Source organism: Coturnix japonica, chromosome 19 (genome assembly GCF_054131305.1).
Source record: "Coturnix japonica strain WE chromosome 19, WE-NBRP24, whole genome shotgun sequence".
NCBI classification, from domain to species: Eukaryota; Metazoa; Chordata; class Aves; order Galliformes; family Phasianidae; genus Coturnix; species Coturnix japonica.
Window position 1 is genome coordinate 2,525,209 of NC_140681.1, and position 24,296 is coordinate 2,549,504.

General features: G+C 43.5%; 1 protein-coding gene across 2 annotated transcripts; it reads right to left on the reverse strand.

The window, feature by feature from the left end:
• Nucleotides 1–482: 482 nt before the first annotated feature.
• LOC107322830 (endoplasmic reticulum-Golgi intermediate compartment protein 3) lies at nt 483–23,206 on the reverse strand. 2 transcript variants are annotated; one of them, XM_015881332.3, is made up of 13 exons: nt 23,098–23,206; nt 22,954–23,024; nt 22,779–22,866; nt 21,895–22,014; nt 20,728–20,821; nt 19,490–19,655; nt 17,833–17,890; nt 8,446–8,477; nt 7,734–7,830; nt 6,396–6,460; nt 3,723–3,859; nt 2,689–2,744; nt 483–1,322 (listed from the first exon to the last, which is right to left on the reverse strand). In XM_015881332.3, exons 1-13 carry the CDS (start codon nt 23,183–23,185, stop codon nt 1,243–1,245), a joined length of 1,152 nt encoding a protein of 383 aa, XP_015736818.1. In that variant the 5' UTR covers nt 23,186–23,206; the 3' UTR covers nt 483–1,242. The 2 variants fall into 2 exon arrangements, with proteins under 2 accessions (XP_015736818.1, XP_085376244.1); XM_085520118.1 differs by lacking the exons at nt 20,728–20,821; nt 21,895–22,014; nt 22,954–23,024; nt 23,098–23,206.
• Between the last annotated feature and the right edge of the window lie 1,090 nt (nt 23,207–24,296).

The window sequence follows — 24,296 nt, forward strand, 5'->3', positions numbered from 1 at the left end:
CAAATCCTCATTTCTGTACCTGTTGTCTGTTTCTCTTTTATGGATCATTCAACACTTTCTATGCAGTTTTGCCAGTTTTCCAGCATGGACATTCATCAGTTACCTTATCCACACCTCCAACTGCTCCCAGGTTTTTGTACTACCTGTTTTGAAGTTGATGAAAAACAAATTTCAGCTTATAAATTGATGGTATTTATCCTAAAGTTTTAACAGCTTCCCCCATGCATCACTCAATCCCTGTGCCTTCTGCGCCCACACTGTGCTGTGAACTGTGCCCATCACTAAGGGCAGAGGCAACACCAAAGCCAATTTAGAGCCGAGACTGAGAGCACTGAGTCTGTGATCCCTCACACTGAGGTGGGAATCTATAACTTTTTATTTCTGCCTTATTTTCCAGCTCCTCTCAGTGATTTCACCAGCACTGCACTCACTGCTGCAGGTTATTATCAACCAAGAACAAAAATCATCCTTATTGCCACATGTTGCCACAATGCAGGTAGTTTTTATTATAATCGCCAATTCAGGATTGGTTCAAATAATTTAATCAATCATTCTTCCAAAAGCCTTATTGAAACACATGGGATAGGCTGCATTACAAAACACAGACAGAGGGGAAGTGAAAAACACAATGCAATTTAAAATTCATTAAAATTCCAAACTCTGTTGGTTTGTTTTTTTCCCTCATCCACACATCAGTTTGCATCTCCCCTAAGAAGATCAATCTGAAACAAATGTGGGACCACACGGTGCAGAAAGCACACCCTGAATGCCAGCTCCCTCCACACTGCCCTGGGCAGCTGGAAGGAAAGCATGCAGCATTCAGCACACTGTCACAGAGGTCTGGCATTCAGCATCTGCACATTCTGAAATGTCTGTAAGGAACAATTCAAAGAAGACAGATGGTGCTGTCAGAAAGGCTTTTGGTGACAACTTTGATCCTCCTGACAACACAGTACGTTATTCCTCAAGTATCTCCAGCAGCTCTTTCAGGGGGCAAACTGGATGAAGACGGACTAACACAAAAGGGTTTTTCAGTAGGGTCTGCACAGCCAGATGAGATGGCTAATGTCATGTCATAGCAGCACGGTTCGAGCAGTTCCATCCACAAATCAATGCCAAATAACGGATGATGAGACATTAAGAGCAGTTGGGGTCACCTGGTAATTCCAAACCTCTTCTTATGTGCACCTGTTTAGTTCTCCTTACAGTTTTTTATGTGTGTGTGTGCAGTGAGGTCACTGTTTATATTGTCTTCCCAAGCTCAATTTTCTTCTGGATGGCGCGTGCTGAGTGATAAATCAGGGAGTCGATGAATCCTGCAACTAGAAGGAAAAACAAGATCCAGCCAAATGAGCCTCAAATACAGAGCATCTCCCACAGAAAGAAAAAACAAATCCTTCTGTCAGCAGCAGGAATTCCAGCTCCCCCAGAGAGAAAGCAGCTGCTGCTGCTCAGAAGACCCACATCCCCATCTCATTAGGAGACACAAGATCCAGCTTGCAGGGGCAGAGGTGACCGTGTTTACCCAGAAAGTGATCTCTCAAGGAAGAAAAGATGAGACAAAGGTGAGCCATGTTTGCTGACAGATGAGTGAGGAAAGGCTGGAGAGGAAGCTGATTCTGAGAGCTCTGTGCCATTCTATTGCCCTGACCCAACTCACCAAGGGAATGTTTCCCTTCTGCTCATTTCACAGTAACCCCAAAAGCAAACTGACCTACCTGAGAAAACACACACTGCCCTTTATGGATATCCCTCGTAGGAGATGGCAGCTTTTGCCCCAAATCTTTTGCCCTGAAAATACTTGTGGAACCAATCTGAAGCTGTGACAAACTCGCTGTCAGACAGCTGTCCTCTAGCACCTACATTCTGACCACGGTGTATGGCAGAAGACACCACAAAGCGGCCCCAGTCACTGATAGAGGACACCTGAATTTGTCATAATAATTTTTAAAAGCCTTTTCCTGAGTTAGCCATGAAAATGAACATGATCAAATAAATGTGTTGCAGACAAATCCTGTTTAATAGACAGTAACCTCAGTATCAGGTTATCCAAGTGTTGTGATGTAGCAGATACAGGTATTCTGGAATACAGGGATATGACACAGCTGGACTCCTACAGAGCTTCTCAGCTCCTGCAAGATCTGCTGTCTTAATCTCCATGAGAATGTCTGAGTGTGTTTCAGGGCACACTGGGTTATCAGCTGCAGTACACAGCTGGACCAAGGCTGGGCTCTGTCATGTGCATAGAACTGAGTAAATGCTATTCCAGAAGCTGTCAGGGCTGCTTTTGGGCCCTGAAGAGCATTCACTGGAGCTCCTGTGTCTGGGAACACAGTTTGTGAACTCCAAGATGGCTCTGCCCATGGGGACCTCAGTTCAGGGATTTTATGGGCTTCAGTTCAGCACGAAGGAAACTACCTGCTTCCAGACCCAAGCTGGCCAGGAAAACAGCACAGATACATCTGAATGGTATGTGAAAGACTGCATTATTTGCATTATTTGAAATCAAAATGTCTCCCAGAGCATCAAAATGAAATACACCCACAGCTCTGCAGAACATCTGTACTGCCTCCTGAAGACTGAAGTCACCTTTCCCTGGTAAAGGAGGATTTATAAACAGCTACGCAGATTTAAGAAAGAAGAAGATGGCAAATAATCAGAGAGAAAAAGGATTTAAAGATGCAGTACCTGTGAATATGCCACCAACAATGGCACAAACTCCTGTGAGAAAGTGTGTGAAGGGCCTGGAATGGGGAAAACAATTTGAGAAACCATCATCAGCTCTGATACCAGTATGACAGATAAGTAACAATCAGTACAAAGTAACCCATAATTAACATTATGTTAATCATATTACATAAGTATGCATTATATAAGCATTAACAACTGACAACAGATTTAACAATTAAACCACCCCTCTTGGCTACAGGATGGAGTTCATCACTCAAACATTTTACTGAGAAACAGCACTGTAATGAGCTTAAATGAGCTCAGTGCCAACCCCAGGAGGCACATACTGAACTTAAAAACCCTAAAGAATGGGCTTTTCATCCTTAAGATTTCAGCCAGTTCTGCTCAGACACAATGCATATCAGGCTGCTGTACGAGAAAAACAGAATCCCTAAGCACATATTAATACATTAAAAGGTATAGAATAAAGCTGTGCCTCATTATGATCCCAGAAGATTGGACAGCTACAACCCCTTCTGTCTCCCTGTAATTTCAAGCCTGTGATTAAATGAAACCTGGAAGGAACAGGTTCCACACTGACTACAACGTGCAGAAAAGCTACTGAAAATGCAAAGCAAATAAGGTTTATCAGAGTGGATGTCTCCATAGGTACTGGTGAGATCTTCCAGGACAGTGAAAGTGGTAAGCTGCATTTGTATCTATTCATCACGTTGGCTTTGCTATATAAAATTAGTCTTCCTATTAAAAAAGACTTTGAGAAAATTAGACTGAACTGAATACCATCATATCAGACTTCTGCACTTCTCCATCCTGATACTGTATCAAACCATTCCAGGTAGTATGGGAGAACACCAGATCCCATCCCTGTCAGATGTTCACAGTGAAAGGAACCATATATGGGAGCGTCCCATTCTCTGTGCTGGTTGTGGAGGGGTTTGGCTGACTGTCAGGCATCTACAGTTGTGTTTTAAGCTACGTGAAATGGCAAAAATCAACGCGAGGTGAATGAAATACGTTGAAATGATTCTTACCTGTGTTTTTCTGTCAACTTCACCATCATGGGCGATAATTCATACAGCACAAACACACCAGGCAGACCCTGGTCTCCTATCAGCCCGTTGGCTATTTTCTCGTGTCGTGTAACTGAAAACTGGTTAGTCCTTACCACCTGGAGGAAACATAAGCAGCAAGCACCATTTTGTTAACAGGGAATATAGAAGGCTACTGAAAACATGAGTTCAGTGAACCACATCACTGCTGTTGTGCCCTTCTCTGTGGGCTCATGACAGTAGTCACAGTTGCAAGAGTCATAATCGGCACCAGCAGAATTAGATCTAATTTTACTACCTGATCTTGGTTAAAGCCATGCTTAAATCAATGAGTTAAAGAATGAACTGTGCATCATTCCTCAGGCTGAACTGCTTTGCTCTGTGCTGGCAGGTAGTTGCCATAAGATGCCTTTCTAAAATTCAACCCAAAGGCCGCATCACCCTCTGCCAATTTGCTGCCCACATAAGCAAACTTCAAGAAACAGCACTGACGTGCAGTCTGAGGACAAGTCCAATTCCTGCAGTGCTGGCCTGACTGAGCTCCAAAGCCTGTTGGCCTAGCTTTCTACCTCATACTGTCACTTCCAGTTTCAAGTCCATGAACACCACAACAGCTAACTTCTGAGGTCCTTTAAGAGCCAACACATAAGCTCCCACATGATACAACAAAAAATTATCTCCCCATACATAACATCAGGAGACAACATTGAATGCTGAGAGGTCAGCCATTAGCAGCTGAACTTCTGTGGAAATAGCTGGAAATGAACATTCAGCTGTGAATCATAATGGAACATGGGAAGAATATCACACAGTGTGCGGTCTGAGAAGGCTGTATACATTCAAGAGTGAGAGAAAAAAATGAAAGTAAGAATACATAAACAAAGGAAAGCTTCAAGAGCTGCAGAAGAACAAAGATGGCCCATCTCTGTACAAATCAAAAATGACCCCATAGCACTTTCCTGTGCTCTGTGATTCTTAGACAGGTTGTTCATACTGGTCGTATTACAGCAAATAAATTACGTTCTACCTTCTCGAATAAGCTACCTGACACAAACTACAAGTCAAGCTGGAAAAGAAACCATTCAGCTTCTTTATCAAGTTCTACATTTGAGGGTTGCAAGTACTGAATATGTAGGACAGATCATGGTGTATGTTTGGCAGCACACTCGAGCCACAATTACCGACGTATAAGCATCATGGTCTGCAGAGATTCTTCTGGAGACTAAAAAGCAATTCTCTGACAGAACTCATCCTTTGACAGCTCTACATGTGGGATTTCATCCACAGAGCTGTAAGCCATGGTGGGCTGTGGGCCAGCTATAAGCTTAGAGCTCAACACATACTGTCCTTTGTACCCAAGTGATTCACAGAAACTGCACAGCTGACCTGGATCCAAGCAGAATGAGCTTCAAACATGATCTGAGTGTTCTCCCAGTACTACTTCATAGCAACTAACTTCCATACATCTCCCGGGAAAAAAAAAGACAGGCCCAAGAAAGGCAGGGTATTTAAAGAAGGAATGGCCTACTTAAGGATTTATCACATAATAAACGATGCTTACAAACAGATTCAACCTGTAGGGCAGATGAGGAAATACAGCCTACACCTACTGTTGGGCTGCTCTGCCCACACTGCTTAGGACAGCTTCACTTGAATGTCTGTACTGCATCTGCTGGTGGTGGCCATGTGGCTCCTACACAGCCTCTGAGGTAACTAATACTTTGCCAATGATTTGAATTTCATAGTGCCCAAAGCAACACGAAGGTTGCATTGACACACAATATGTTATTATGACTGCTTGAGAATGAGGGTGTAGGGGCACCCACTGCTGTGGGGTTTGTGGTGTTGCAAGATTGTGTAGGATAAAGGAATCAAACTCTGGCACAGTTTCATCCAGCCACCCTATTTGGAAAGCTAATGGAGGAACTTTTAACTGGAGACAAGCACATCCAAAAAACATTTGCTCCTCAGTGCCTGGACCTCTCCTGAGCAGACACTACAAGGATTCATGAAGAAACATGACACAAACGTGTGGCTTCTTTGAATTAGGTGGTATGGAGGCTGAGATCTGCTTAATCACTGCAAACAAGATTACAACACAGAAACTTGCTTCTGCTGGGGTCCCTAAATGAAGGAAGTTAGAGCAATGTGTCTTGCTTCCACCAGAGGACAGCAGAGTCAGAATGAAAATTAAATCTCAAGGCTTTTGCTTGTTCTTGATTGATTACTGGATTACTGCTATGCCTGAAGAAGAAGAAAAACTAAGAGATGAGTTTCAGATCTGTGAAATGCTGATTAACCCCACTGAATTACTCTCGTAGAGATCTCGTGGAGATGAGACAGCTGAATCTCAATATGTGTATGCTTGGAATAAGCAAATTCTAAAACACACAAAAATAAAACAGGAGAGGAGAAATTCATTGTTGCACAGAATACTGCTGGGTCCCATCCCATGTAGCAGTGTGCAAAAAGGGGGTGAGAATCAGCTGAAGCCACTTCACCTCTTAGAGTACAGGCAGAGCGTGAAATATACTACACACAGTAACATAACCTTATTCCCTGTGTGTGCACAGTGAAACATGAAAAGACACAACAATAACATGGACTTTCTATTTCAATAACAAGCCAAAGCAATAGGGAAATAAAGGTACTTACTTCACCATCTACTTTCATATAAACCGTAGGGACCACTTTGACAAAATACTGAAACATCATGGAAGCTAGAAGCAAAGACAAATACACACTATTAATTGTGATCAACTGTGAAGAGCTGCAGAGCTCATCTGATGGGTTAGTTATGCACTGTTGTTGTTCATGGGAGCTTTTGTCAGAGAACCTTTTTGTTTTGCACAATAGCAGCTGTGGGCTTTCAATGATAACAAAGTTAATCCTTCATATCTGTTCCTTCGCTTCTCTTAAGAAAAATGGAATGTAGCAGTCACTCTGAAAACTGATTTTCTCGGAAATTCCTCAGAAAAGAACGTTACTCATTCATTCCCATACAAGTAATTCTTCCCTACAATATCATACCAATAAACAGCAATAATCATAAATTTGGACTGCAGCCTGATTCGCCTACATCTTCAGCCCTAGTAATTCCTCAGAAATCCACTTGCTGTTTAGCTGTGTCCTGCACGGAAGGCTTTAGCATACAGAGACTTTTAGCAACTGGCTGTGGGCTCCATCTCCATCAGAGTTTATTACTCCACAGAAAAATAACAGCATTATGACACCTTTTCATTTTTCCCTATTTTATTTTAAGCACCGTCCTTTGATTTGGGTACCACAACTAAAACATGGTGAAAAAAATTAAAAGAACAGATTTAGGTAGGATAACAATCCTTGAACCAAACCACCAATGTCTCTAAGCTTTATCACATAACAACACCCCAAATACCTGTAAAGGCAATGTTTGCACAATGTAGTAGATCTAAATAATGTAACCGATGTACATAGGGGCATATAAAGCAGGTTTGTGTGAATATACCACGAGGAGAGAACCATCCTTCTTTCCTAAGCCAGCAAGCAAGAGCTACCTAGCAAAGATGAGCAATATTTCAACTCAGTGGCAGCTGTTCAGCTGTTTCCATCAGGTAGATCTGGGTCTGGCAGACTCCACAACTCTCCAGCAACTCTGTTAGGCATTTTTTCTCTATCCTGCAACTTGTGGCCACCTCTTACTGCACACATTAGCCAAGCAGAACTCTCCCCACATGACAGAGGCATTTAACGATAAAGTGCTGCACCTTCTGTTGTCTATCCATTAATGCTGAAAAGAGAGACCTTTCAGAAAGATCACAGAGTCAGAACAAAACACACCGGGTGATTTGTTCCAGATGAATGGAAGTATATGTTTTAAAACAAGCGCAAGGTGGGGTGGTCCAAGTCTTATGCAGCGTTGCCAGGGCTCTTTTTTAAGACTGAGAATCTCACTCCTCTTCTAACTCTCATTAATACCAACTCTTAAAAAGATTTCTCTCAGCCGGCTCTTACCTTGCTGTGCAGTGACGTCTGTCCCATCCAGAGGGTTCACAATGCCTGGATAATCCCTTCCAAATGAGAGATGTTTGATATAGTGTGTCATATTGATCTGCAACAGAAACACTGATAACTCACACAATGCACAGCATCCAAGGGGCAAAGCAAGGGGCCCAATGTTCACATTCAGAATGTTCTTCTGAGTGTTGCTCTAGCAGGCCCTCCCTTACTCTGTTTCCTAACAGTAAACTCTACAGCACTTGCTCTTTTTTTTTAAAAAAAAAAAAAGAATTCATGGAAAATTGCAAGATGTGGAATTTCTCCATTTTCTACTCCAAATCCCCAGATCTTTGCATTCCTCCCTCCCACCCACACAGCAAGCTCTCCCATCCACTCCCTTCCCTGGCACAGGAGCAAAAAACTGCCAGCTGCCACTGGTCTGGGCACCATCTGCTTTGCTCACAGCACAACTGAACTCCAACTGATTCAGCAGAATTACAAACTGAGGTAGCCTCAGGAAGAGAGCAGCAGGCTTGCCAGGCAACATGAAGATGTCCCAGAACACACTGCAGAGCACTGCCTGAAAGCAGGTCCCAGACTGTGCCTAGATGCATACAGCCTGAAGCCAGATGGGATCAGCACACTGAGATCCCTAAGTGGAAACTGTAGGGAAATCCAGAAGGAAAACAAACTGAGAGAATTGGGAAGTTATCTTGGAAACACTTACGTTATCGAGTCCAAAGCTCTGGAGGTCATGAACTGTAACAGAAAAACAGTTTAACAGTGTAGTTCAGACTACAATTCCAAAGCGTATCTGTTTACTGTATCGTAGCTATTGCTGATTGAAACGGCAAAAAAAGAACCTGGGTTTCTCTCCTGCCTGCAGGTGGACATATGACAGATAAAACTGCTTCTAGTCCTATCGCAGACTGCCTACCCACTGCTAGAGTAGAGGAAAGTAATTGGACGCCTAGATCAGATACTTCAGTTATTGCCTGAACACGTTCTTAACATATGGAAAAAACAAATTCCTGGGGTCGAGCAAGGAGAAGTTCACTGTTACCTCAATCCTAACTTGATCTCCATTTTAGTTCTTGTTGAACTCCTCTAAGTGCTGGAAAGACAGAAGCATGACAGAATTAAACAGCTGAGGGCAGCACGTGCCTTAACATTGCATGAAAGCACCCTACAGAATTCAACAGCAAGCGAGCACCTACCAGCACCCTGCACATTAGCACTGCTACTGCTGCCCTGAGAACACGCAGGGAAAGGACAAGTCCCTGCAAGGGCAGCTTTCAGCCTCTGCCCCTCCTGCATACAGCAGGACAGCAGCACAGCCAGCACCACGCACATGGAGGACACCTGTAAAGACACGGGCCATGGCAAGCACTGCTAAAAGGAATCACCGTCTTCTTGTTGGCTAGCTAAATGTAATGCCAGGAAGAAGCCTCAGTGTCAGGATGGAAACACAACTGGATTTCAGGAATGCTCCCACCAGGCTCATCTAAAGTTGCTCCATTTTCTGAGCTAATGGAGTCAGATCACCAACTGCCACATTCTTAATGACAGAATAATAATGATAATGAAGGAATGCTGCCTTTAAATGGTTTCTGACAATGCCATCTACCATAAGACAGGCTGCAAAGCTAAAGACCTGATTGAAACTACCTCTCTTTTAAAATAAATGTTTAACAAGTACACTGTGAACTCATTTTTTTCCTGATAACATCATCTTTCAATAAAACAATACAAGTTTTGCTGGTATTTACATAAACCTTTACTAAAACAAAGATGTGAAAAGCAGAGACCATACGGTTAGAAAAGGACACACTGTGCCTGAACTACAGCCTTCCTCCTCCTACAGCTCTGATCTAAGGAGAACCCTTTGCATTTCACAGCTAAAGTTTTCAGTGCTTGGAAACCAAGGCTGCAGCCATTGCAATTAAGGCAATGGTTTTGTATTACAAAGAGCTCAGAGCAGCTGGTCTCAGAATACCGGTGGTAGGTGGATGGCTGGACAAGATGATCTTGGAGGTCTTTTCCGACCTCGGTGATTCTATCATTCTCTATATATGAGGTGTCTCTGATAAGTGTGCAGACCTACCCCTGCCATTAGCATCATTTCTGTGTCTGTTAGCATCTGGATCAAAGAACTCCTTGGGCTTAAAACCCAAAACCAAACTAAAAAATGGACAAATAAAAAATATCCAACCAAATGTTTGGAAACATATACAAAACAGTAGATAGAGAAAGAAGGAATGAGGAAGTGGTCTTGGTATAACATTTTTCTTAATGACTGCCAGCAGTACCCTGTTTTGTTGTAGTATTATGCAATTAAGCCAAGCTAAGTGGGTTAGCTGTCAGTGAGTGTTAAGTGCTGCTGCTTTTTGCACTGCCAGCAGCAGCTACTCTTCAGTCAGTAACAGAGGTCTATGGAGATCCTGCCCATACTGGACCTGCAGTTCAGCTCAACCCAATGCCAAAAGTCTTCACCTCGCACTTTCTTTTTGATGGTCAAGAACCACATCAGAGAGCACAACAGGCCAAAACAAGAATCCCTTGGGTTGAGGACACTCTTTCAGTCAGATCAGCTTCAACACACAGCTAATCACAGGGCTGCACAACCTGCCAGCACAGGGAGCACAGGAGCACTGCTGCTCTCAGCTCTGCTGCTACAGTTAAGTGCTCATCAGCTCAGACAGCTGCATTTATTAGCACTCAAGGAGGGTGCTGAGTACCAGTGAGGATGACAAACTTACAGCTAGAGCACCAGAGACATTCAAGAGAGGCCCTTGAGAAGGACCAGTTGCTCATTAACCCATTACAACAGGTTTACGCTGTGCAAGATTCATTTAAAGTTAGGACTTCTTCAAATAAAATTTCCCCATAGTTGCTATAATGCTTTCCACAGATCAAACACTGGCTACTCACTTTATAAAACCTTTGCAATAAATGATTTAGAACTGTGAAAAAGCACTATTCATTAACTCGGGCTCCAAATCAATCTGCCACCAGGTCATACGTTTATTCATCTTTGGTCACCAAGGACTATGCTAAGCACACAGTTTAGGTTGGAGATAAATATTCAGTTAAATAGAGTTTGCTTAGCAAAAGCCTATTTAGCATTTTTAGAGAAGAAAACGAACAAGAGAATGTCAGCTAGGGCAGGAGACTTATTTCAAGTGAAATATAAGCGTGTCCTTTCCCTTCTGCAACTGTGGCTAAGTGTTTAGCTACATAAAATAAAGATGCCTGTGAGAGACATTAGGTTTGTCAAGAAGTCTATGCATTTTTATATAACCTGATTTACACCCCTGTTTTAGTCACACCGCTGTCTGCCTGAAAACATCCCCATCTCACATTTCTGACCTGCACAACCACAAAGCTCCTTGGACTCCACAGCTCAGCCCTTTGCTGGCTAAAAAGCACTCACTGCCACTGAGGTCTCTGCCTGTAAATGCATTAAAACTGCAAAAAGCTCATGACATAGGTACCCAACATGGGGCTGCAAATTGAGTTAGGTCACCAATTTTCATGCTGGGGATGGATTTTTGGGGAGAAAAAGCTCATACATAAATACGATGAGCAGGATGAGGCTGTGGTGTGAAGGGGCACTGAGGCAGGGAGCAGCACAGAATGCGTTACAGATTAGGGAAGGAGTGAGCAGAGCACAAGTCCTGAGCCCTCCACCAAATGTTACTACTGAGTGGAAACACCACATCTCATCCTGCAATAGCCAGGACTCTCTCACCCTCAGAAAAATGCAGCGCTTTTCAGACCATTGAAAAACCTTCTATGAGTATTCTGAGATGAGGAGGCTTTGTGAATGAATTTCCAAGAGCAAATCTCCAGCCTGTTGTATAAGTGAGATTAAATAAGAGAATTATCTCACATGACTTCAAAAGGCGGAATTCCCTCCGACTTGCCACCATGTGCCCCTCAATTACATCACCTGCACAGAACAACCACCAACATATTATCTCTAACAGTGACATACTAAAATCGTTTAAGACAAAGATTCTCAGCCTTTCCCATCTGGTTACCTCAGTTACCAGAGATGAATGACTTGGAATGGGTCTCCTATTAGCTTTCAGGAAACCTCAAACCCCAGCCTAGATCCACAGCTCATCCCAAAGGAGATTTGTGGGCTCAGCAAATAACAGAGATTGGGTTAGCACTGCAGCATGTCGTTTTAGAGGGAAAAAAAAAAAAGAAATAGCAACACTTACTCTCAACAGCGTGCACTGCAACATTGAGCAGAGTGGGAGAGAAAAGAGAGATATTCAGATCTTTACAACGAAAAGCAGAGATTCAGATACAACAGCATCTAAAACTTGTATGAAAGAGCACAATAGCTTTGCTGGTGCACTTGCTAGGCCAGGTAAAAAGCCTAATACAGGTACTAGTAATCATTTAAACAGCAACAGAGAAACAAAAATGCAGGAATTAGTGACTAAAAGAAAACAGAGCGGGATGTCCAAATTCCTTAATATAAGCTTTTAAGTAGCACACCAGACAGCACTGATGCTTGTATTTAGATTTCTCAGTCTTTCAATTCCTTAAGGTAAAGGAAAGGCCATTTTGGCAGCAACCAAAGCTATTCAGGTGTCATCAAAGTTCACATTCACAACATTTTTGTTCATTCAGTTTCAAGACACCAGCAAAGGTGAATACCAGGAAAGATGGGAAACGTGTGCTTGGGCAGCACATCTTAAAGCTTACTAACTTCTGTTAAGCAACCTCCTTTTTTGTTGTTGATGCTGTTTCAAGAGACCATTCACATGTATACTCACATTACGCACAATTAACCAATAACTCACAGATTTATACCTGCATGGAGATGGGCCTCTGAATACTCCACACAATTCCCACCCGTCTCTGCCAAATGCTACACTGCTGATAGTGCTCCTCTGACAGCACAGGTTTTGCTATGGAGGAGGCATGGAAGGTATGGAGAGCCTCCAGACAGCTGCTTGACAAACCTCAGGCATTCCCAACAAGTGATGAGCTTCAGCTCTGATAGGTGGCAAATGGAATCACCACTTTTGTGGTCCCCAAACCACACACAGTGTAATTTGGAAATGCTTCATCTACCTACTGATGGACCTTGAGTCCTTCAGCACCAACCCAATCGAACACTGAAAGGAGTCTACCAATGTAAAAAGGAAAATCCTTAGCAATTCTGAGGACGAAATAATAATCTCAGCCTCCAAAATTCAGTTTGGGGATAAAAACGATTAATTCTCCAGCAAACACTACTTAGGAAGAGAAATTAGGAATAGCACACAGGTGATCATCCAGAGGATTTCTAGCTCCATGATGAAATTCACTGATGGTGGTTTTGGTCTCCACTTTCTTTTCCAAAATAGTTGATGGGCAAAGAGCTCAGCTGAGGTCTGGCATCTGTAGAGTCCTGCAACAGCACAGCCCCACAACCAGGAGGGCTCTGGGACAGGAAAAGGAGAGGCTGCAATCAGCGGCAGAAAGGAGTAGCTGGCGTGCCTTGGGCAGCCAATGAGAAGATACCAAGGGACCAAAAAATGATAATTAATCTCCAGTCAAAGACTATGTGCCCATTTTGCAACTCAAAACTCAAATCATTAGAAGCTACATAAATCAAGATATTCTACAGGTCTCATCCAAGGATGCTTTCAAATAGGTTTCAATCGTCAAAAAAAAATCTATTAAAGTGAACAAATCTACTGCAAATGAGGAAAACAAGCTGTAACCACAAACGTGCCTGCAGAGATAACTTCTGCCCTCCAGCTGACTGCGTAGGGTGTAAGGAAATCACGATGCCTGGATCACATTCATAACTGCTTTCATTCACAGAAATTGTCACAGTCTTAGAGACAGAATGCTTTGAATGTATTCATCCATGTCAGCATTTTTTTAGGCATCTGAAGGAATCAAATGATGTATTTTAAGAAAATCTGTCTGTTGTCAATACTGTATGATGGGGAATGTCTTCCCTAGGAAACTGATGATCACACCCCTGCAAAAGAATGGTCCAAACACAGTCTTAAGGACGAATGAGAAGCCCCAGATTCCTCTTGAGTAGGAATGCAGCAAGGAGGAAGGAAACAACATCAGGATCACCTCTCTGGAGGAAACTTCCACCAAGGAAGCTCCCCCATGCTGGAAGCTCACTGTGAAGCTTCATATCCAAAGCAGGAGATGGCTGCTCAGAAGCATAAAGCATGTGAGCTCCTGCAAAGAGAACAGTTGTGATATGCAGGATCATGAACAGGCACAGCTGAATGTGGATGACATCTTTACAAGGGCACAAGTGAAAAAAGAACATTCCCCAAATCTTAACTATCCTACATAAATTGGATGTGAAAATTCCAGTTCAGGATTCAAGGCCATTGAAGCCTTGAAAAGAAGACTGCAGATATCACTGATGTTTGACTTTGGTTTTCCTTTGGTACAAGCAACTCAGGACTACTAATTTCAGTGCCAAAAAGTCTGCTTGGCAGCACCTTAGTCCTCCTCATAACTTCCTTCAGTCTTCTTCCTAACAACCTGGGATGTGTCAGTTGCTGAGGAATAAGCCAAGGCCATTAGGATGACATTAGGAGTGGAGGGGTCTTCTTTGACACTGATGATGGAGTATCACGGTGCAGCTTTCAAGCAGCCAGTTTTCAGCGCTTCCAATAATCCAGTGCCACTGCTTGGATATACCAAAAATGTGGGTATGGATGGACTAACCCAGCAAAGCCTGACATTTCTTACCAGCTAACTAAGGACAGAAACACACTGTCCCCCAGTTTAAATTTCATCACCCATCATGGCCTGGGATTATGAGAAACCAAGTAGAAAGCAAAGCTGTATTTAACAATTGTGCACAGTAACTTTCATTTAGATGGGATACATATGAACAAATATGGAATCAGCATCAAAAGAACATGAAAAAAGATTACATGCAAGCACAGAAAAGCAAACAACAGTAAGTGAAGTGAAATAATCTCACCTGGATTTAACATTCATGCGGGCAGAAATAAAGCAAAACAAAAGAAAAGACAAAATAACACATTTTCTTCAAAGCAAACAAACTTTTTAAAACACAGTTTTTTGTTTTTCAGCACTTCTAGTTCCTATAGATACACGAACAGTGCATAAAGACAGGGGGAGAACTGTTCAAACAAAAAGCTACCAAACCCTGCTAAAAAGATCACCAGGAGACCATCAGAGGTCCTTCAGCATAAACACAACCAGAATATAAAGATACCCAAGACACAATTCTGGGGTCACCTTTCTAAGACTGAGAATGAATTTTTCTGAGCTTGAGATGTGAGGGTATTGATGTGAATCAGGAATCCTTGGCACAAACAAAAGTGAAATATGGTTTGAACATATTTCAGCTGATGTTCCCTTACAACAATAAGTTACACTCGTGTCTCTTAAGTGCATGAGGTTCACAGGCTGCCTCTTTCATAACTCTGATTCCTATTAGTCAATACCAACGTGCCTTAAAACATGAACACGTATCACATTGGCAGTAAGTAATTCAAAATAGCCCAAAGTGGATCTAACCAAAGAAACCTGATACGTAGTGCACTCTTTAAGAAGGTCTGCTCATGAGGCTTATCCACTTAAAAAATCTATAATAATGAATAAAAACAGAAAAAGGAGATAAATTGTTGATATTCCTCACACATTCAATTGAAGATTTCAAACTTCACCTAAGGTTCTAAAAAGTATTCCTTCTGGCAAATGATTTCTGGGCACAAAACATGAGTATATGAGCTCCCTCCCTGTAAAGAGGCTGAGGGGAAGTGGGGGTCGGCCTCTTCTCCCACGTAACTAGCAATAGGGTGAGAAGGAATGGCCTCTTGGGGGAGATTCAGGTTGGATGTTAGGAAGAATTTCTTCTCCAAAAGAGTGGCCAGGTGCTGGAATGGCTGCCCGGGGAAGTGGGGGAGTCACCGACCCTGGAGATGTTCAAGAAACGTTCAGATGTTGTACTGAGGGTTAGTGGGAAATATTGGTGGCAGGTGGACAGTTGGACTGGATGAGCATGGAGGTCTTTTCCAGCCTTGGTGACTCTATGACTCTCTCAGAACAAAAATATAAGCAAGGAGAGAAAAGTGTATGGAAAAAGAAGTCCAAATAAGACATTAATCATCTGTGGAAAAAAGAAGCTTCTTTTGGGCCACATTAAACCCAGCACAACTAAAAACAAAACCAAAAAAGAACAAAGACTGAGCTACACAATTAAAGCAATATACCTAAATAGAACTCAAGTTGTACCTCATCCTGTACTAGCTCTTTTTAGTACACGTGTGTTAGTCCCATATATCTTCTAATCTACTCTCAGAAAAAAGCAATTTCAATTCAGTTCTACTGAGGAGAGAAGATATGGTTTTGAGGGCATTAACAGTAAGCATGTGATATAAAATCAGAAGCTGAGATCAGAACCATATCTATGGTCAGATTAACAAAGTACTTCTGAATAGGACCCTTTGCTTTGCTGAGAAGATGCTTGTACAGATTCCCTGTCCAGAGATGTATTAAACTAGAGTAATTCTCATGAAAGTTGGAGAGTGACAGTGTAAGAAACTGACAGGTCAGCCTGCTGGCTTCAGCAATCGAGGAACACCATCAAACAGAAGTACGGGCTCAGGTCTAACCATCAGCTGATTAACAACACAGCCACTCCACCACGAGGCACGGAGAGCACTGTGATAGAAAAAACTTCCCATAGTACTGACTTAGTGTTCACCTTCCTATTTCCTGTTGGTTCCAAATAGTATGGAATAGAAAAGAGCAGCAAAAATACTGTCAGTCATCTCAGTTACGCATCTAATAGCGGAATTATTTTTTGTGGATTCTTCATAACAACAGTTCAGAATATTCAGGCTTCTCTTAGGCACTGATCAATACTAGTTCAGTTCTTTATTTGTTAATACAGGAAAGGAAAGAAAAAAACAATAACAATAAAAACCAACCCTCCTCCTCTGTAAACTACAAAAAAACTAATCAAGACACAATGTTAGTTATATTGAGAGCAAAGACATTCTCAGCTTCATTTACAAGAACTGAGAAAATTATCAGAGGCCATTTTTAGTATTTGATATGAGAGAACTGCCAGACAGCAGAAGGTCTGCTCTCCACACATCTGTCCTCCTACTCTTTTTCCTTGCCCTTGAAAACTGCAACATTCTGAACCTGGCCTCCAAAAGGTCTGCAGTAACTACAGAGTCCTTTCTTTCTCTTCCTGTGCTCACCCACTGTGGTCCTCAGCTTTTCACTGCAGTTGTGCAAAACTTCCATTGCACACATGATGAGAGCCGTCCTGCCCCCACCCACATATGGGTCAATACTGGCGGAAGGAATATTGCTGTTCTTACAATGCTCTAAGTGCAAGTTCTGCCAGAATCATAATTATAACAATGGATGTGGAGAAAAGCAGAAGAGCTTTTTGCACAGAAACCCTTCATCATTCAGTCTTTAGAAATGGCCTCGTTTGTTTTTCTTCAAAGACAGTTACTTGAACAAAGAGTGATCTCCCCCCGGGCTTCACCTCAGAGGAACAGATCACACTATAATGAAGGGTAAGATGGGGAAAAATCAACCTAAAGTCAAAGTTCTTTGTGAAACCTTTACCAGAAATTTCAGGCTTTGAAAACATTATCAAGGGAACTGAAAACATCCTGTTAAACCACAAATATTTTTGACCAAATTCCAGTTAAAAACAAAAAGCATAAATCAACTACCACTACTACTCTGGACACTGTATTTACATATACTGGACAAAACTCTTTACAACTTAAAATAAAGTTCTGATTTGCTTTCATATTATCCTGAGGTATTCCATACATATCCTTTCCACAGACACTGATATTCAGCTCCTGGGCTTAACACTGTGGCCAAATTTGGTTTACAGCAAAGCAGGGCTGTGAAGCTTTATGGAACTCACCTCTCCCACGTCCCTCCATCCCCGTGTTCTGTTTGTTCATGACAGTTATAAACCTTTGTACCAAAACTCCATCATCCTCCCCACTGAAGCAGTGCTATTCTTTTGGATTGCAATGCAAAGATACGCCAAGACAATGGTCAGATACACTTAGAAATGAAAGGTTACAATAAACAGAAAAAGAAAATACTTTACCATGTACATGAGACTGCTGGAAGCTCTTTCCTGGTGCAAAGTGAAAATTTCCAGCTACCTGCAGGAGAGAGTCACCGTTCATTACAAGTTCTGAATCCATATATGTAAAGCAGCCATATCCGTGCTGTCTTTTTCCTCTCGGTTTTTAAGCTAGATACACTCTAAGCAAGCTCCCTTTCTAGGCAACACTACCAGTAGATGCTGTCCAAGAGCTATTTCCCCTGTTCCTCCCAGGCACAATCATGCTGAAAGCCACAATTACTTACTGGTGTGGGTAATAATCTGTTTTATGCAGATTATTTTTAGTAGGCATAAAAATCAGAAGAAAGAGGCATTAATTTTTCTGAGAGGGAACTGACTGTTGCTCCGGGAGATAAAAGAAGACAGCACAGAAAAGGAGGGGAGGAAGTAACAGAGGGAAGGTGAGGAAGATCACAAGCAAAAATAACCCAATTCAATACAATAAACTACAGTGATACAGTGACCCTCAGTACACACCTATGAAAATAACCTGGTTGCAAAAATAAAAGCACTCATCAGTTTGTTAAAACTACATCGAGGAATCTGTAAGGAATACAGATACCAAGAGACAGTCCTCACTGGCACTTCCAGCAGCTGCACACACAGCCCCCTGGAAGCTCTCAGTGTCCCAAGCCATCCACTACACTTTGGCAACTGCAAAGCAGATGAGGATGAGTAGCAATGGCACCAGAAGTTCCCATGCTGACACCCACCCCCTGACCCGAGCTACCTCCAGCATTCCCCTACAAGTCCTTCTTGCTTATCATATTTTGTGACAAATGGCCCCCTAAAGGTCTGGTATCCAAGGTGGTACCAAATCACAGCACCCAGCTTTGTAAACAGAATGTTTACTCCCCACACATAAAGAATTTGGTCCACAGAAAGAATGTATAAAGATGTTGGGGAAAAAAAAAAAAAAAAAAAAAGGAAAAAAAAAAAAAGGAAAAAAAAAAGGAAAAAAGAAAAACCAAATGAAAATGAAAAAGCAAATACTTGGATATGAAAGATTAGCCCAGGGCTGACTTCCAGAATGTGCTTGGGAATCTCATATCCAAGAGCTCCGGGTTTGGATGCCCTCCAAAGAAGAAGGCAGTTAAATAGTCATCATCTGGTGTATCTTGCACTTAATTTTCATATATCATTTATAAAAAACTCTTCTCTGAGCAATTTCAGCTTTGACAACCAGCTGTAATATTCTTGCTTCTGCTTTTTTTCTAAAGATAAGATTTCACTTTATTCAGCACCTCTGCTGGCAAGCTGCTGGTTACTATTACATCCAGCATCCACTGGCAATGTCCACTTTAAGACTTGAAGTTGGACTATGTAACCCAGGAGAAGCCACCTCTTCTCCAAACTCCTCAGCAGAAAGACTTGCTAGATGGTAGAAAAAGTCAAGCTTACTCCAGGCCTGTGTTCTTCCTACAGCCCACACAATGAAATGGGATCACTCCCTTCCCACTGCTTTTCCTCATTCCTTTGTTGAAACCCTTTACAGCTGCAAGCGCTTTGTTGAGCCCAGGGGTTACTGAATCACAGCATGTGAACATCTAAAGCTGGAAAAGGAGAGAAACACCCAGATTCTGCCTTCTCACAGTCAGCCTCACATTGCAGGTATACAACAAAACTCATCTCTCACCTTATTGACCTCCAGGAAGCCATACACTTGGCAGCCTTCGTTCTTCTGTTCTTGCATTTTTTGGCTAAACCCTTCCCTCTTGCATTGCTCAATGGTATCTGGGTTTTTGAAGGCCCAACCACGCCGCCTGTAGGCTTCTCTGACATCATCACAAGTATTACAACATCTGTGAAAGAAAGCACAAGTACCGTCTTAATATCTTCAACACAAAAAAGAGATGCTTCTGCTCAGGACTCAGATATTTGGTGGACACTTCTTCCCCAAAGTGATAAAGCAAACATTGTGAACTGGATCTTGAAGGTCAACCTAATGGTTCTGAAGGAGCTCAGGCTTTCTAATTTATTTTTTGAGCTTTTGATGCAAGGCCACAATCCATTTAAAAATGGTTCTTGAGTCTGAGAAGGTCTTTGCCCATTTAGAAAGCCATGCTGCCCCTTCAACACAGATCTCCTACAAAAATGCCATCAGGGTCCCACAGTTCTGAGTAGTTTTGTGTTTCCCTGAGTGAACAAAGCATCTGCCCATTTCTGCTCCTCCTTTTCTCTGTTTTTAAGCCATGATTGTCAAAATTGGACAAAACGTTAAACCTTCTTCAGTCCTTTTCCACCTCTGGACAACATTTGGGTCACCAGAGGAAAGAAAACAAAGTAAACAAACAAACAAAAAACAAACACTCTCTTTTTTTTGCCAGATAGAAGAAAAGCCTCTCAAGATGGTAAAAGCATCTCCAGGGAACAGCGCAGTTAGAGAGCTGGGACAAACTGGGCATCAGATAGACAGTAAGACTGGAGGCTACTCAGAACCTATGGCCCAAACAAGGACCCGCTGTTATAGCAACCTGCAGGGAGGAGGAGCAAGGAGCACAAATGACCCACTACACCTGTTATCTCTGTGAGCAGTAAATGCTTAGTTTATGCTCACGTAAGGATGGAAAGCCTGCAGCAGGAGTTTGAAGGGAAGGCCATCACCACTTTTATACCAGGGCATCCCAGACGATGGTGAGCAGTGTCGCACTGACCTTAAGCATGGATGTACACAAACCAGAACTTAACTGTCCATTCTTAAGCACTAAATACGCAGCTACACAAGGTGTAACAAGAGCACAACAGCCTTCAGATTTCTCAGAACACAAAGGATTTCATTGCACAGAACTTCACAGACATTCTGCAAAGAAACAGGCATGCAGCTCAGAAGTATTCCCTAAAATGCTAAGAAGATACAGAAAGGTCTATGGTTACCGAATGTCTTCTGACTCTGCCCCATAACAGCTCTCACAACGATCAGCATCCAAGGAATTTGGATCAAACACTTTCTCTTCTTCTTTCCCCAGCTCTAAAACAAAATAGGATTCCAAATGAAGATGCATGTCTAGTGACTTGTCTTGTCCTGCCTCCAAATAGAACCACATATTATATGAGTATGTTGTAGTACATTTAAGACCTATATTGCTATAGCCAAATTTAAACAACTGACTATCAATCAACTTGCAATCACAGAGTTTAATGAAGATGGGTTAACAGAGAATTGGATACAGAGTAGCTTCATTCCCAGGCTTAAAATTTTAATGTCACAGCCTCTGAATACAGAAAAGCTGCTGAGTTACACAACAGGGACACTACCACCAAAAGCTCAAACAACCAGAGAAATCTTCACACGCAGTGATTATTCAGCTCTTGGCTTAGTTTTAACCTCCAACATCACATCTGACATATCTCAGTGACACAAATCAATAAATCCAGTTTATGCTGACATACAGAACTACAGTAACTCACAGTAAGGGAATAAGGACTTCACATTTTGCAAAGGAAAAGCAAAGCTAAGGACAGCTGTTAGATGGTAGCACTTCCCCAGAACTGTTTCTGGTTTGTACCAAAGCACAAGGAGGAGCCATGGTACGTAAATAACAAAGGTGAGGGGCTTATATGGCCAAGTGTTACTTGATACAACTTTATCATGTATGTATTAACACACATGAATTAAGTGAAGCCAGGTGTAAGTTTAGGATGACAGGCTGAGCTGCTGGAGCTCTCCCTGGAGAAATGCTCTTTCCTCCAACCAGACTGTCCCATCTGTCAGCCCACTGTCATTGCATGACACAAGAAACTCACGTTCTGTGAGCACTGCTGCTTGATTCCCAGCAAAAGACCACCAGCAACTTAATTCCTGAAATCCATCCCTGACTCCCTGGCAGAGTTTCAGAGTTACTGGGTAAAGATTTACTTTCCAAAAGCAACGAGCACAACAGGACTTCACCTGCTCTGTCAGTTCTATTGATTTGGATGCCATAAAGGCTTGAAGGGTTTATGGTGTTTAAGCATCTCTCACTTGTCCCCCTGAACGTCAAAACAAGCACACAGTAACAGACTCCAAGAGCACCCAATCCTACAGACAAAGCAGCACATTACCGTGTCTCTCAGCCTCTGGAGTCACACGATTGCCAGCTTTGTCCAAACGTTGTTTAAACAGATTGTGCTCTACGTCCAGCTGCTGTTCTCCTGCTACGTCCATTGCATCAATGCTCAAATCTGAAACCAGCAAGCAAGGAAAGCAGTTTATAAAACCACATTCCTGGTGGCCTGTCACAACCTGAGGAAGTATTCAACCAGTGAAAATACAGAATCTTTTAGCAGGGGGTAACAATGTGCCAAAACTGAATGGAGGTGCATGGTTGGGACTGAACAACATACAGAAAATGTGCCATGTCTGCATCCTAAACTGTTCCAAACGCAGTGTTTAATGTCAAAGAATGACTGCTTTCAACCATCATGGAAACCTTAAAGGCAATTAATCAAACCCTTCCTCCTGAAAGCTCATTTGTGCAAACAGCAGCCCAGGAGTTAAGCTGAAATCCAACTGAGCACTGCCCTCCTCTGTCCTCTCACCCTTGCTCCAACAGCAGCATATTCTTCTAAGTCCCCTTTTCACAGGGATGATTCAGGAGCCCTGGCCTTGGCCTGGCATCCAAGCGCCATTGGGTGCTTGCTGGCAGCGTATTCTGCTGTAACACCGATGGGCGCCCTGCAGGGAACAGTGGAGATTTCCAACACCTCCAGCCCTCCTGGGCATCAGGCACAGAGCACCAACACCTCGTGCTCCGAAACACTGCAACTTCAGCAGCGGTGCTGCCCAACCTGGAGTGTTTTATCAGGGCACAGAGGTGGGCTCACATCCCATCCCATCCCACCCCATCCCAACTGAGGAGCTGGAGGAGCGCAGTGTGACTGCACCCAGCAGCGCCAGATGTGCACAGCGGGTTCGGATGGTACCACATCACTGCGGTTGGACTCACAGGCACAGGGCATGTGTGGGAAAACAACGTCGACGTTGATCTTCAGCTTATCTCCCCTCGATTTGTCAACGTACAGCTCGGGATGGACCTGCAGAACAACAAAGCGCCCGGCTGCAGCGGGAGACAAACCCGCAGCCCCTTCCCGCCCGTCTCCGCCCCGGGAGCCGCCACTCACCTCCTTGGTGAGGTAGTACTGCAGCTCCGAGAAGAACAGCAGCACCATGATGAGCCCGCTGACCACCGTCACTGCCGGGACACGAGAAGGGCCGTCAGCCCCCGCTCCGCCCGCCCCGTCCGCCGCCCCCTCCCGCCCGCTCACCCAGCGCTCCGCCGCACGTCTTCACACGAAAGTCCTCCAGCGTTTTGGGGAACGCATCGAACCGCTTCAGCCGCCACAGCGACTCCATGGCGCCGCGCGGCCCGGAACCACTGCGGCCTTCCGGGGCAGCGCCCCGCCCCGCAGCTCAACGCCCCGGGAGCGGGGCCGGGCTGCGCCGCGCTCAGCTGCGGCGTGGGGCCAGGCAGGGATGGGGAGCACACAGCGCCCCGGGCAGGGCTGATGGCCTCAGGGTTATAAGTCTGATAGTCTCACGGTGTGGGAACAAACCGACCCATGCAGGACTGAATAGTGTAGGAAGCAGTTACGAGCTGGCAATCTAAGAGTCTCAGGGTTCTGGAAACTAAAATGAACAAGCAAAACACTGAGATCTCTTTTTCACTGCTGGAACAGTGAGAATCATTGAGAAACGCCAGCAGGACACAGTGCAGGCCAGATGCTTAGATTATCTATGGCCACCCACTGCACTGTGAGCTCACAGCGTGACAGTGGCTCTCTGGTAGTACTGATGGATGTACATTTGTTTTCTGGTAGTTATCTTGTGTATATTTTCAACATTTGCCTGCCAGAATCCACCCAAGGATTTCACCTGGTACAGTTTCACAAGTATTGCCAAATAAACCATTTATTGAAGCAACAGATGTAACAGATTTGGCACTGATTAACACACTGGCATTTTCTTTCATCTCAGTCTTCTGGCCAGCATACTGCAGAACACTGCTTACTGGTTTCCAGGTTCCTTGACAGTCACCTCCGAGTGCACTGTGGAGAGCATTGCTGTCCCAAGGCCTTTTCTACAGTGGCTTTTCTACAGCTGGGTGCTCCCTGCATGCTCTGGTACCTCTGATTGTTCCTCCCCAGGGGCAGGACTGTGCACTTCCCCTTGTTAAAATCTATGAACCATTTCCCCAGCCTGTCTGGGTCCTTCTGGCTGGGATGGCTGCGCCGCCTCCTGCTGCATCAGATGCTCCTCCCAGTTTGGTGAGGGTACACTCAGTCCTGAACCCACTACTGACCGCTGGGTAATCTGTTCTTTCCATCAGGTTGTCTGTAGCAGTAACAAAGCTGAAAGCCACCATCACATCATGCACTCTTACATCTCCAGCATCTCCTCTCCACTTCATTTTTATAACAGAAGCATTTCCCTCCTTCTCACATTAAACCACATAAGCTTGTATGAG

Coding starts and splice junctions, on each gene's coding strand:
- LOC107322830 (XM_015881332.3), bottom strand. CDS start 23,185: ATGGAGTCGCTGTGGCGGCTGAAGCGGTTCGATGCGTTCCCCAAAACG. Junction 8,478..17,832: donor CCAGCAGTCTCATGTACATG/GTAAAGTATTTT, acceptor TTTCTGTTACAG/TTCATGACCTCCAGAGCTTT. Junction 2,745..3,722: donor AAGTTGACAGAAAAACACAG/GTAAGAATCATT, acceptor TCCCCATTCCAG/GCCCTTCACACACTTTCTCA.